At 37.7% G+C, this 15360-nt stretch overlaps 1 protein-coding gene across 2 annotated transcripts in view; it reads right to left on the reverse strand.

Annotated features, from left to right (window-relative positions):
- The window catches only part of vps13a (vacuolar protein sorting 13 homolog A), a 115832-nt gene extending 103094 nt beyond the window's left edge, over positions 1–12738 (reverse strand). For both annotated transcript variants that reach the window (XM_079827174.1, XM_079827173.1), the window contains exons 1-13: positions 12471–12738; positions 9150–9193; positions 8969–9011; positions 8726–8821; positions 6120–6221; positions 5925–6034; positions 5686–5745; positions 4148–4207; positions 3979–4059; positions 3836–3893; positions 3612–3739; positions 3421–3527; positions 3163–3334 (exon numbers count right to left, since the gene is read on the reverse strand). In XM_079827174.1, the coding sequence (XP_079683300.1) occupies positions 3163–3334; positions 3421–3527; positions 3612–3739; positions 3836–3893; positions 3979–4059; positions 4148–4207; positions 5686–5745; positions 5925–6034; positions 6120–6221; positions 8726–8821; positions 8969–9011; positions 9150–9193; positions 12471–12570 (1161 nt within the window). In that variant the 5' untranslated portion in view covers positions 12571–12738. The remainder of the gene's footprint in view (positions 1–3162; positions 3335–3420; positions 3528–3611; positions 3740–3835; positions 3894–3978; positions 4060–4147; positions 4208–5685; positions 5746–5924; positions 6035–6119; positions 6222–8725; positions 8822–8968; positions 9012–9149; positions 9194–12470) is intronic.
- Between the last annotated feature and the right edge of the window lie 2622 nt (positions 12739–15360).

The following is a 15360-nucleotide window of genomic DNA, read 5'->3' on the forward strand; positions in this document are numbered from 1 at the left end:
TTTACTTGTACTGACTAAGTAAGATTTTTCTTAAAGTTGACAGCTTTCATAGACAGCTCTTTTCTTCTTCCTGTGTACATTTGTTTAAATTCTTAATATTTTCAATCATGTAATATTCTGCAGAAGAGATAAATCAATTTCGCTGCTTCTCTCGCGAGAAGTAGATGTCAGTTTCACTGATCCACAGCATGTGATTGGCTGTTCAGTACTGATGTCACAGCTAAAATCCTAAACTCAGGATCAAAGCCTGAGTTGACAGAGAAAGTTGATGAGCTGTGTCATGGTACCAATAAAGCTTGATTGCATCGGTTTGGTTTTGTCAACTCAAAACCAATCCTGTAACCCTGAGTTTGTTCAACTACCTTCATGGTACAGGCCCCTGCTCACTGTTCTTAGTGACCATGGCGGTCGAAACAAAAAAAAAAAATAACACTAAACAGCAGCCTATTTGCCGTTTCACAAATGCAGTTTATAGTGGAGCATGGTTGTAAAAGTCCCCCAAAAAAAGCATCCAACCCAAACACAAACCGCCAGGCTTTAAGCAGCCAGTTCACCGTTCATAGTGAACGGCTGTCAAAATGAAACGAAACAACAAATGGAAACCAAACAAAAACACAGCCATATTTGCCAGTTCACCATTCAGTCATCACGGCTGTCATACAAAAACAAACAAAACTAAAAACACAGCCATTTTGCCAGTTCACCATTCAGTCATCACGGCTGTCAAAACAAAAACAAACAAAAACAGCCATATTTGCCAGTTCACCATTCAGTGACCATGGCTGTCAAAACAAACCAAAACAAAAACACAGCCATATTTGCCAGTTCATAGTGACTACGGCTGTCAAAACAAACCAAAACAAAAACACAGCCATATTTGCCAGTTCATAGTGACTACGGCTGTCAAAACAAAACGAAATGAAACAAAACAGCAAACCAAAACCAAAACAAACCAAACCCAGACAAAAACACAGCCATATTTGCCAGTTAATTGTTCATAGTGACCACAGCTGTCAAAACAAACCAAAATAAAATGAAAAAAAAAAACCCGGACAAAACCAGCAATATTTGCCAGTTCACCGTTCATAGTGAACACGGCTGTCAAAACAAACCAAAATAAAATGGAAAAAAATTATAAAAAACCCGGACAAAAACAGCAATATTTGCCAGTTCACCATTCATAGTGAACACGGCTGTCAAAACAAACCAACAAACCGAAACCAGACATAAACACAGCCATATTTGCCAGTTCATTGTTCATAGTGACCACAGCTGTCAAAACAAACCAAAATAAAATGGGGGGGGGGGGGAAACCTGGACAAAAACAGCAATATTTGCCAGTTCACCGTTCATAGTGAACACGTCTTTCAAAACATAACAACAAACCAAAACCAGACAAAAAATACAACCATATCTGCTAGGTCACCGTTCAAAGTGACCACGGCTGTCAAAACGAAATGGAACAAAACCAAACAAACAAAAACACAGCCATATTTGCCAGTTCACCGCTCATTGTCACCACGGTTGTCAAAACAAAATAACAAACCAAAACCAGACAAAAACACAGCCATATTTGCCAGCTCACTGTTCATTGTCACCACGGCTGTCAAAACAAAACAACAAACCAAAACCAGACAAAAACACAGCCATATTTGCCAGTTCACCGTTCATTGTCACCACGGCTGTCAAAACAAAACAACAAACCAAAACCAGACAAAAACACAGCCATATTTGCCAGCTCACTGTTCATTGTCACCACGGCTGTCAAAACAAAACAACAAACCAAAACCAGACAAAAACACAGTCATATTTGCCAGTTCACTGTTCGTAGTCAACACAGCTGTCAAAACAAAACAAAAAACCAAACAAAAAACGCCATATTTGCCAGTTCACTGTTCTTAGTGATCATGCCTGTCAAACTCCAACAAAATGTCAAACTCTAAAACAGCAAACCAAAAAATTTAAAACCAAACAAAACAACCGCCATATTTGCTAGTTCTACTTTCATAGTGACCACGACTGTCAGATGTCAAAACAAAACAACAAAACAAAACCAAACCATTTCACAAATACCATTTATAATGACCACGGCTCCCAAAACAAAACAAAACCACAGCCTTATTTGCCAATAGTTCATAGTGACCTAGGATGTAAGGGTTTTCGGTAAAAAAAAGAATGGTTCGGCACACACTTGCACCGCGGTTCATATCAAATCTGACGGCGCATCTATAATATGGTTTGTTAAAAAATAACAATGTGTAAAACAGACAGACAGAGTTAGGTTAATGTATGTTTCGGTCGATGGATCCACATTCTGGCTTCCCAATACATTACAACAACAGCGATGATCAAAAAGCGTGGACAAAACAGTTCCTCTTGTATGCGAGTGTGTATGCTTGAATGCGACTCACTCAGCAATATACGCCGTCATCACCGGGTCTTGATAGTGCACGAGCGCAGGTGAGACCTGAACACCACACGTTGCTATTTGTGTTTAACCTAAACTCATTTAAGCCTTGCAAACATTCAAGAGCAAGATGAGAGAAGATTTGTAAGTGTGTGTGTGTGTGTGTTTGTGTGTGTGTGCACTCATCTGAAGCGCGCACACGGCGCGTCGCAGATAGCACGCAAATATTGAGTTCTCTTTCACGTCTTGCGCTTGAACGGACAAAATCACACAAAAACTGTCAACATCCTAGCAAACATAGTAGGTTATGTTTTAAGTAAAACGTAAATAGTCGAGAAAGACGTGTGTTCATGTGTAACAGTGTATGTATGTATTTGTGTTGTTGCTTGTGATTATGTTCTTATTTTCTTTATTTTTATTTGACAGTTGAGCATAGCTATTAACTAATTTCCCTGAATATAGCACATACCGGACCCCATATTTGCCATTTCACCCTTTAAAGGCGACCACGACTGTCAAAACCATACAAAACAAAAAACTAAACCACAGCCTTATTTGCCATTTCTCAAATACCGCTTCTAGTGACCATGGCTGACAAAACAATGAAACAAAACAAAGAACGAACAGCCATATTTCTCATTTAGTGAAAAAAATAACAGCATATGGGTTTGGAACGACATGAGTGCGGGTAAATAACGGCAGCTTTTTCACTAATGAGTGAACAATCCCTTTACTGAGCATGCTCAGAGACCCACCTCAAGCTCCTTCAGCAGACTCTCTGTGGGTTTCTTACTGGTGATTTTGTTCTTATAGATCTCTCTGTACTTTTTCACATGTTGCCGATGGCGTCGGATGTGTTGCCATGACCACATGTGAAGGCGGGGCTTGATGTTGACCTCCAAAACGCCTGTGATCACATATCGCCACCTACAAGAATCACAAATACAGAAAGTACAGAATTAAACAACTACAAAATTTAATTATCCAAGTCCACAAACTCCAAATGCACTTACCACTGCTGAGCATTTGTGTGAACTGCCACATCTGGATGAAACCTCCTGTATGGAAGGTTACGGGTCATCATATCCACCGAGCCCAACAGCTCCAGAATGCTGACGTACTAGAAAACAGCGTAAAGTCATATGAATGATTTGTCATTATTTGTTCGCTGCATTGGACAAAATTAAGCAGACATTTTCCACACCTGTGGCCGGCTAAGTTCAACTGCCACCTCAGCGAGGTTGACCTCAAGGTCCACTTTTGGCGAGGAGAAGTCCACATCAGAGCGAGGATTCATGCGCAGCTTGGCTTTCGCAGATATTGGACGAAAGACTAACGCAGTGACGTGCAAAAACAAAGTTGGTTTGTATTTTCTTAGAGAAAACACTGTTGAATACACATTTGTGAATGAAAGCAAGAAGAACTCACTGAAATGATAATCCTGAGGGATAGCGTTCTGGACGGCTGCACTGTGCTTCATGTATCGCTATGAAAAATACAAATGTACAGTCAAAGAAGATGGGAGATTTATTTTCCTTGGACTCAAAGTATAATGTAATGTGAAGGCCTACCAGAGCCTCTTCAGGGTTGTGGTTGGAGTAGAGCTCTGAATTCACGTTCCAGTACGCAAACAGATTGTCCAAACGTACGAGCTAAATGAAGTAACGAGTGGCATTAGAGAATAATACTAAATAACTTTGTTACTCATAACCCTTAAAGTGAAAAAGACAAATTTTAAACCTTAAAAAACAGCTTGGCTTTCTCATCCAGAAGACATGGGTTCCAATTCTGATCAGATGTCTGGAAAATGCAACAAAAATGTTATAATACAGACAGACAAACACATAGCTAGGCTGTATTTCATCACAAAAAACGATATATTCTATTAATAAAAAATATATTAAACATGGGGTGCATAATAAAGTGCTGTCAAATCGATTAATCGCAATTAATCGCATTTAACATTTTTTAAATATATATATTAGGGCTGTCAAAATTAATACATTAACATATGCTTTTTTCTTTCTTTCAGCTTAACATGTTATAATATTTTATGCAATTAACGCATTCATTCATTCATTCATTCAAGTGTTATTAAACCATTCAAGCGCAAAGAGGCGCTTTGTCGAGTATCCTCGTAAACATGAGTTGTTAAATGAGTTAACTAAAGTCTTAAATGCCGTAAAGAGTATGAGGACATCAGATGTGTCAGCTCTTAAAGTGACAGCAGCCTAATAAACCTGCTGCTGTCTGTCGTTAATGATAACAAAAGAACAAGAGAAAAATATTACAATATAAAAACATATTTAAAATTAAAAAAAAATTTTAGGTGCGATTAATCGCGATTAATTACAGAAAAAAATGTGTGATTAATTACAGGTAGTTCATTTTTTAATCGCATGAAAGCACTAATATGTGTGTGTGTGTGTGTGTGTGTGTGTGTGTGTGTGTGTGTGTGTGTGTGTGTGTGTGTGTGTGTGTGTGTGTGTGTGTGTGTGTGTGTATTTATACACACATATTATATATTTACAAACTTTTGTTAGATTCGATTAATCGATTTGACAACACTAAATCTTATATATTTTATATTTATAGTAAATATAAATAATATATTTGCATGTCAAAAGAAAAGTTATTGATTATATCTAGAAAATAGCATGTTAATGTACAATTAACTTTAAATTAATATCTTGTATTTTGTGTTTAATATTTTGTTTTATAGTATTTATTAAATATGATACATTATTTATTATATTTTATATTATTAATAGTGGTCAAATCGATTAATCGATTATCAATTAATTGCAACTTTTATTTAGAATTTTGTTTATTATTATTTGTATATAAAATACACACACATGCATGTATATATATATATATATATATATATATATATATATATATATATATATATATATATATATATATATATATATATATATATATATATATATATATATATATATATATATATATATATATATATATATATATATATATATATATATATATTTATTATGTGTATATAAATACACACATGCATGTATAAAAATGTGTTATATTTATATATAATGCAATATATATATTGCATTTTTTATATATATATACACACACACACACACACACACACACACACACACACAAATATTACTATTATCTCTTATTATTTCTTGATTTTGGTGTGAAATATGACAGATGTATTTTTGACAGGTCTTATGAGATTCATCCAATACAGTCATAATTTAATAATTTTATTGTGCATGAAATTCTTGGCTTACCTGGAGACTGAGGTTCTGCAGGGACACTCCGAATGAGAGCGGAGCACTGGGATTGGTGACCTAAAAACATGTTTAACATTGAGAAAGTATTAAGCGCTAATGCACACAGAACTGACTAAAAAGTCTGCTACACTTCATGCCAGGTTGTGATAAAGCACAAACAAAGGCGTAAACACAAAAGAACACGCATTGCAGTTTTGAGTATAAAAAAAGCTGCAGAAAATGTCAGAAGTACTCACATCATCCTCATAGCGGACGTGTATGTTGGATATTTTCACCTGCAGGTTTTTGATCACCTGTGTTACCAGTTTCTCCACAAATGTGTCCTGCTTCTCCGCCTTTGGATCCTCTGAACACAAAGACACAAATGCAAATGTGTGTCTGTGTCATCTTTCTCCATGTAGAAGCAAAGTGAGCTCAAATGATTTATGCACCTTTTTCTGCAGCTCTCTGTTTGGTCTCTTCGATCCGCTGCAGCTCCCTCTGCCGAGCTTCCTGTAGCTGCCGCTCTTCCTTCTCTGCGTCATACTTTATACCTGCGTGAACAGAGATGCAAGAAGCCCGTTTTCAAAGCGAACTGGCAGGATCACATGCATGCAGGTAGGGGTGCACCGATCCGACTTTTTCAGTCCCGATACCGATACCGATGCCTGGGCTTTGTGTATCTGTCGATACCCGATACCGATCCGATATATTGTTGAATTAATAATAAACTGTATATCTTCCACCTTATACCTTCCTTGAAGAGACTAAAGGCACCAGACTTTACTAACTAAACATAACTAAGACAAAATAACAGATGTATGTAAGGTGTTGAATTCTTATTTATTTAAAAAACAATTGTGCATTCAAATCTAAAATAGAATGTAATCTAACTTCTTTAAATAAATAAAATGTAGCAGTGGAAACAAAAAACAGTGTAGGCCTATTGGTCAAACATACAATAGTAATCTGACAGTTACCAAACATTTTTTACACTACAGATAATTGTTTTGGTATATAATCATATCAATATTAAAAAGTAGCATTACAAATTAACAAATAGTCTAATTTTCTGCCATATGCAATTTATTAAAAATTTTCAGCTAGCTAATAACAACTTTGTTCTGGTTTCACCTCACTCCAGATTAAATGATTGTAGGCTAGGCCTTTTTATTTTACTACACATTGTCAACAGAAATAAGATGAAATACTGTTGATAATTAAAAATAATTCTTACTACCCACTCTTGCTAAATTGGGTAAGCACACTTGTGTTCTCATTTCAGTTGCGTTCTGAGTAAATTAATAAACTGAGTTCATGAGTTCAGTGTTGGACGGATCAGTTGTTCTGGCCAGTCGTTAAAATGATTCGGTTCAAAGGAGTCATTAGGTCACGAATCGGACATTAGCAGACGCGTTGTGTGCGAATCCCGTCTGTTAGAACATCGCGAAAGATGTCAACACACAGAAAACACTTCATAACTGGATATAATTTGTCTCCCGCTTATTGAAAGTATGCTTTATGTCAGCTGGTCAGAGAAGAGTCAATGTTTTTTGAGCGCAATTCACACCCAGTGATAATTCAAGGACAAAATTGTCCGAATGTGTCACGTGCAACATGGTTTCGGTCTTCCGAGCTTTTGATTTGGATTAATATGTGAAATATGAGAGCGAACACTGATTATTTTGAAGACCCAGAGAGCGCGCGCGGGGGAGGAGCTCTCAGATCGGTCTCTCTGTCACTCAGTCACGAGCGCAGCATCTGTTCTACATCACTCGTAAATCACAATAACTCATCAAATTAGGCTTTGGCCGTCAAAAAAATGTCAATGCAGGAAAGACCCTGACTTTGCAGTAATACCCTCGAAACAGCGACGAACTAGTTGGCGTGGCAAGCGTGAAATATCTCCTCCACACAGCCGACTCTCTGGCTCGCTCCCTTCTAGCAAGCGACACACGTGAAGCTGACGAATGACGTAGGTTCTGCTGCGACGGAAAAAAACACCTGGATCGGCTTGTGGATCTGTTAATTTTTCCGATCCCCGATCCAGCTATTTTGTCAGTATCGCGGCCGATATCCGATCCTAATATCGGATCGGTGCACCCCTACATGCAGGGATCTTCTGTGAGGCCTGGCAGTCAAATAAGTGTCACACTTCAGCAAATGAACATGAAGACTCATTACAACTAGGACTGATTATACAATACAAATACTAATAAAATGTCATATCATGAGATCTTATCACTCTCACTGGGGTCTGTAAAGCTGCTTTAGAACAATAATAACTTAAACTGAACTGATTCAATTAGGATAGCTTCTTTTACTACCCCATTATGCTATTTTAAAAGGTTTCTAATTTTGTTTTGATGTATCCAACAACAGGTTTACATGCATCCAAAGGTCAAAAAAACATTTTTTTCAAAATATGCATTGCAGCATCACCTCTTTTCTCACAGGCCCTGTGTACACCTGGTATTATGATGCGTTTTGGTCAATTGGATGCGATAGTCAGTGTTGCCGGTGTTATCGGTGTTCAGGCGAAACACCCGTTACATCACTTGCCCACCGCGGCACCAACCCCAAGTCACAAGAGCTGAGAGACGAGATGATCGCGGAAGATTTGGTTTCAAAGTGAAATGTAAAAGCACCTATTTAAGTGAGTTTGTCAATGTACTGTGTTGTTGTTGTTGTTGTTGTTGTGTTTTTCGTTAATAATAATAGGCTAAGGAACCCACAATTCAAGCAATCCGCCCCCGAATTGGCACTAATTCTAAACCAAAACTAAAAGGAGCACGGCGGCCCGGCATTCATTCACGGCCGCACAGTGAACAACTGTTGTTCCTTGTAACAGGAAGTAAGACTGGAATTACTGACGAGTCGTTTCAGGCAGTTCAGGATCGATTCTTTCTTTTAGGAGACAATAACTTTATTTATTGTGCACTTTGATCTTTGAAACTTTGCAGACCAGCCCTATTACACACTGCATGAAAGGTAATGTCTGAAAAACCATAATAGAGGCACTTTAATTATCTGGGTTAGCTGAAGTATCAGCTCTTACTAGCAGTTGGCACGATGAGCAGGTAAACTTCATCCAGCGTGGCCTCCACAGACTGAGTGTACAGGTTCTTCCAAGGGATCTTCAACTCCAAACGACCTGACAAAGACAAATATAAGCACTGAAAGAGCTCAAATCATAGTGTATGCTATGGCAGTGCATGCTGGTTTTACCAAGTCAACAACCATGATATTAGCAGTTCAACACAACACACTGGACTCCAACATCTGTCAGGTCTTCTCTTACCAATGTGCCCTGCTCTGACTTTGAAAGGAATGTCCAGTTGACTCTGTTACAGAGAAAAGTGTCACATTAGAGCATTAGTTCACAAAGCATTAGAAAAATGCAGTGAAAGGCTTCTTTAATGGATATTCTTGTCATTACAAAATGTCATTACATATCTAACGTGAAAGGTAAAGCAACATACCAATGCATTTTCTTTTATCTCGAGGTTTCTTAATATGGCAGCACCTGCAAAAGAAACATTGACATATTACCCACCATTGTCTTCAATAATTCATAGTATCATTGAGCAAATATTTACTGTGGTATTAAAAGTTCCTTATCAGTGAGTCAATAACACACATGGCATATCATAAAACTTTATTGGAAGGTCCTCCAGGACATCCCTATACCCCTGTGTAAGTCTACTGTTATAAATGTTGATGAATTTAGCATTCATTACAATGAATAAATGTAGAAAAACTACACTCAATCTTATTGACTTGAAGGCCCCAATTGCCAAACAATATTGCCTCATATTTCCCCATATTTCCTCTGGTATTTCTGCTTGATTTCAAACGTTATCAACGGAAACTGGGGGGAGTGTTATATAGTACAATAATTAATCACGATTCATTGTGTGATTCCAAAATATTCGACATTCTGATTCAATATATGTTCTTTACCATAGAAAAAAAAGGGGGGGGGGGGTGTCTCGGCGAGTATCCTGGTAAACTTAGTTTGGTAAACTTACTTCTTAAGTGAACATAAACAGTTGAGAAATAAAACGCATGTATCAGTATTGGATCCAAGCAGCTCTTATGCTGCGTTCACACCAAACGCAAATAGAACGTCAAAATCACGCCTACCGCGTCTAGTTGGACACATTTTGAATCCATTCGCGCATCCTCAGCGAATTGGACGCGTGTATAAATCGAGCGTTTGAAGAAAAATAGACTATTTGCGTTCAAGGCGCTCCAGGAGAAACATGTCATAAAACACCACTCTGCCCCTTTTCATTTTTATTAAAAATATATATTAATCATTAATAGCCACACAAATGTGGTCCAGGCAACGCACTAGGCCTACCTTATCTTCACTGCATGTATATTTAAATATCCTAAAAAAAATTAAGTTATGAAACTTCTCTTTGCCCTCAATTAGATCTACACAAGACGAATTATATCTCATGTTTAACCACTACAGAAACATCCGAGCCAGCGGCAGACGTCAGAAGGACTGGCCGAGAAAAGGCTGCTCTCGCTGGGGTTAATGAGCACTGAGCGCCCGTGATCGCCTGGATCTCACAACTCCAAAAACGCAAGATTATTTTTTTTTAAATAGGCGCTCTCTTTATAAATAAACCACAGATTTGAGCTTTAAACAACTACATTCTCACCTGAAAAAGTCTTAAAACTACATTTAGGGACACAATAGTAGTATGTTTAAATTATGCAGGGTTACTCATCACGTCTCTTCACCACGTGACAGCAGCAAGCAGGCTCCTGATTGGTTAACGCGGCGCAAATTGACGCCAAAGTTAACATTTTTCAACTCGGGCGTCAGGCGCGAATTCGCTTCAAACGTGTGAAAGCACAAAAAGCACTACTCGCGCGTAAACACTAATATCGCGCGTAAACACTAATATCGCACAAGATGCTCCATTTGCATAATTCGTGCAAACTGGATGCGCAAATGCGGCGGAATCGCATCCATCGCGCCGCGCAAAACGCGTCTATCACGCCACAGGACCTCCAGACGCGCGTCAACGCGCCTTTCCATTGACTTAACATTGAACTCACTTTACACACGTTTGGTGTGAACGCAGCATTAAAGTGACAGCAGCCTAATAAACCTGCTTCTGTCTGTGTTTTAATGTTAATCAAACAACAACGACAAAGAAAAAGAAATCACTGATCTTGAATGAATAACTTTTGTAACTTTAAAGGGCTAGTTCACCCAAAAATGAAAATTAGCCCATGATTTTCTCACCCTCAAGTCATCCTAGGTGTATATGACATTCTTCTTTCAGACAAATACAATCAGAGTTATATTAAAAAAGTCCTGGCTAATCAAAGCTTTAATGGCAGTGACTTGTTGGGTCATTTTTGACGTCCATAAAGGTGCATCTATCCCTCATATAACTGCTCTATGCAGCTCCGGGGGGCTAATAAAGGCCTTCTGAAGCGAAGTGGCGCATTTGTGTAAGAAAAATACCCCATATAATTTATATAATATAATGCTGTATTATATAATATAATGAGTATTTTTATTTGTATGTTTGTTCTATTGTATTTGTGCTTTTACTAATAATTGGATTATTTGTTCTTATTTTATTGCTGACAGTTTACTTGTCATTAACAATATTTTACATTTATATGAGTTAAGCTAGTAGTTTTAGGTTATGGGTCAAAAACAACAAAGACAATAACTAGGCCTATTTTATTTTTTTAATTATTTTTTTTGTGGGGCCAGTGAAAATTTTGGCATCCTAAATAAATCATCCTGTGGCTCCCTTGGAAATTTGCTGAGGCCCCCAGAGGGCCATGGGCCCCTGGTTAAAGGGGTTTCAAAGTGATTTCACTTTGGATAAAAGCATCTGCAAAATGATCAAATGTAAATTATTTGCCATCTATTGATTATTATCACAGTCAGAGACAGAAAATTTCACAATGTTGTTGACATTTTATGGTCAGAAAATTAATATTGGATGTCACATGTATAAAATACAAGACTACAGGAGGTGATTTTTTTACTAATCAGACCTACTTAAAATTAGGGATTAGTTATTAGTTTTCATAAATATCTGACAGAAAGTAGGGATGCAGCAGTGAAAACTAATAAAAGAGGAATATTTTATATATTAACCTTTTCATTTTGTCAAAATATAGTAGTAAAAGACTGTTATGTAAAATATTAAGTAAAATATAATGTTAATAAAATCAAGAGAAATGGAATAAAACTTTGGACATGCGTGTTATATAATATTGTAGTCATAATCTCAGATTAAAGTCAAAGAGAACATGTTCATGCTTTGACAGTCAAGATCCAGTAAAATGCATATAAATAGAAATGTATCCAGGATCTCAGAATGAACGTGAAGCAGTCGGAGGTTCCCACAAAAGTGAAAACTGTCCCATGAATTACTTTTAGTTTTTGGTTCATTTTGAAGCTGGACAGTTTAACGTTACATGTGGGGTGAACTATCCCAATCCAGGTAATACCATACTAATTCAGAGTAACATATAACTAGACAGTAGATCTAATCAACATCCTTACAGTAGATTTAACCCAGAAAATCAGATTATGCATGCAAGTTAGTGGGTTAGCTTTAGTTAGAGGTTACTGTAAAACGCATGTTCAAACCTGTCCTCAAAGTCAAAGCTTGTCTCTCAGATTCCAGTGTAAGGTCAGCTGACTCTTTTATAGATATATATCTGTGTGAAGTTATATTCGTGAATGTACACAAACACGTTGTTAGCAGCAAAGACACGTTTGTATTTGACAGCTGGCTCGTTTACTGTACCTCCCCATATGCCGAGGCTGAGCTGCGAGCTGTCGAGGTTCACCACATAGTCGCCCAGAAACCTGTTCAGGACATCGACCACCACTGACTCGAACACCATCTTTATGCGCCGTTCACGCGACCATCAGCATGCTTTCCTTCGTCTGCGAGTCCTGCTAATGTAGTTGGATTTACTGACTGTCCCGTTTCCTGAAATAAACATCACTGGAGTGACGGGGAGGTTCTTCGCACGCTTTACCGCTGCTCTGCCTGTGCGACACCGCCCTCTGCCGCCGAACATCCTGCGCGACACTCCGCCAAACGGCTTTTAGGATCACGTGCGCCTCGTGAGCCAATCATGTGTTGAGTTCTGCAACTGTCAGTCACCTTCGTAAGTAGAAAAAAAACTCTCTTTAAAATAATACATCTATATTATCCTTACTTTATTTAAAACAGCGTTGCTGTCTTTTTCGGTTGTAATTATACTAATTTAATTTTAGTCCCAAGTTTCATTATTAAAGGGTTAGTTCACCCAAAAATGAAAATTCTGTCATCAATTCCTCACCTTCATGTTGACCCAAACCCGTGAAACCTTCGTTCAACTTCGAAGCACAAATGAAGATACTTTTGATGAAATCCGAGAGCTCTCTGATCCCTCCATAGTCAGCAATTTAATGAACACTTCCAAGGCCCAGAAAGGAAGTAAAGACATCGTTAAAATAGTCCATGTGACTGCAGTGGTTCAACCTTAAAGGGTTAGTTCACCCAAAAATGAAAATTCTGTCATTAATTACTTACCCTCATGTCGTTCGACACCCGTAAGACCTCCGTTCATCTTCAGAACACAAATGAATTATTTTAGTTGAAATCTGATGGCTCTGAAAGGCCTCCATTAGCACAATGCACGGTACACTCTCAAGACTCTTAAAAGGTACTAAAGACGTCGTTACAAAGTCCATCTCACTACAGTGGTTCTACAATAACTTTATGGAGTGACGAAAATAGTTTTTGTGCGCAAAAAAACCCTAAATAACGACTTATATCTAGTGATGACGATTTCAAAACACGGCCTCATGAAGCTTCGAAGCGTTATGAATCACTGAGTCGAATCATGATTCGGATCGCGTATCAAACCGCCAAACTGCTGAAATTTGGCGATCCAAACTGCTGAATCGACAGAAAAATAGTCCGTTAGTGCCTCTGTGACAACTTTATCCAGAGAAGCCGGATTTACATTGGCCAGCTCCTGCGTCAGCATCACACACACACAAGTTGTTGAATAAAGTCGTTATTTTTCGTAGTTTTTTCGCACACAAAAAGTATTCTCGTCACTTCATAACATTAAGGTTGAACCACTGAAGCCACATGGACTATTTTAACGATGTCTTTACTTCCTTTCTAGGCCTTGGAAGTGTTCATTAAATTGCTGTCTATGGAGGGATCAGAGAGTTCTCGGATTTCATCAAAAATATCTTAATTTGTGTTCTGAAGATGAACAAAGGTCTTACGGGTTTTGACATGAGGGTGAGGAATTAATGAATTTTCATTTTTGGGTGAACTTTTATTGATGTTTTTATTTATTTTTTTACTAAATTGCTACAATAACTGATACATGGTCTTGTTTATGGAATGTGATACTGATTTATTGGAGATGGACAATATAATTAAAATTCTTATTTTATTTGGGAAATATACATTTTCTGATATAAATTTTTTTCTGTGCTTTGATTGGATGGTTGTTGTTTGCCATTGGTCAATCTCATGTGAGTGACAGGTTTCCCCACAATATTCCATAAATAAAAAAAAGTATTGTTCATTTAGATTTCATGGTGACTAAAAAAATGATGGAGAAATATAAAACTATTCATTTAAAGTTGTTGTTTATTACAAAATATGCATACAAATATCTGTAATCCAGTTTTTCACCATGTCCTTGAGTAGGTACTTATTTTGAAGTAATTACTTCACAGCTGCTAAAAAAGTAAGTTCTATATAGAATTAATGTCTGTATATGAATGTTATCTGGACGAACTACATTTGCCATGGGTCATTATCACATCGTCAGTTGCGTCGCTTCACTGCCATTCATAAATCCTCTCCTGTAGTCTCATGGGATAGTAAAGTGTCCATCATATGCACACTTCAGAATCTCACCCACTATATTATAGGGAAGTATGTGATTTTGAATGCAGCCCTTGCACTCTATTGCACCATAGTATGAACATAGCCCTGTATTCTGCTATTTTTTCTTCTGTGAGATTGGCAAAATGTTTGAATCATAAACACATGACACGATCTATGCAAGTTAATCAAAAGCTTAGTGACAACAGCAATGTTTTACTAAACATTTGTCATGTAAAATGCGTCAGGAGACCTCTCTAAAAAAACACTGTTGAGTTACGAATCAATGAATCAAACCTCAGCCTCACCAACCTGTTGTCTGGATGTAACACTCACCTCCAGTGAAAGTGCTGTTGTCATGGAAACAGCCGCAGCTCATCTTTCACCTGAAAGTCCTCCGTTTCACATAATATGGCCATATTCGGAATCGTTTGCATTGCTGTATACATTGTGTATGTGCTGTCCAGAGGTGCTGTGAAGTGAAAGAGTTGATCAGAGCACAAGGAAAGGCTGGAAGAATTTGGGAAGGATGGATTATGGCCACATGCTCTCTCCTTGTTTATAAGAGAAGCCCCCAACACATGTTAAAGGGGTCCAATAACGCCCCTTTTTACAAGATGTAAAATAAGTCTCTGATGTCCCCAGAGTGTGTATGTGAAGTTTTAGCTCAAAATACCATGCACAGAATTTTTTTTATAGCATGTTAAAAGTGTCCCTTTTTGAGGGTGAGCAAAAATTCTGCGTTTTTGTGTATGTCTCTTTAAATGCAAATGAGCTGGTGCCTCCGGCC

This window comes from Gobio gobio, assembly GCF_949357685.1.
Source record: "Gobio gobio genome assembly, chromosome: 10".
NCBI lineage: Eukaryota > Metazoa > Chordata > Actinopteri > Cypriniformes > Gobionidae > Gobio > Gobio gobio.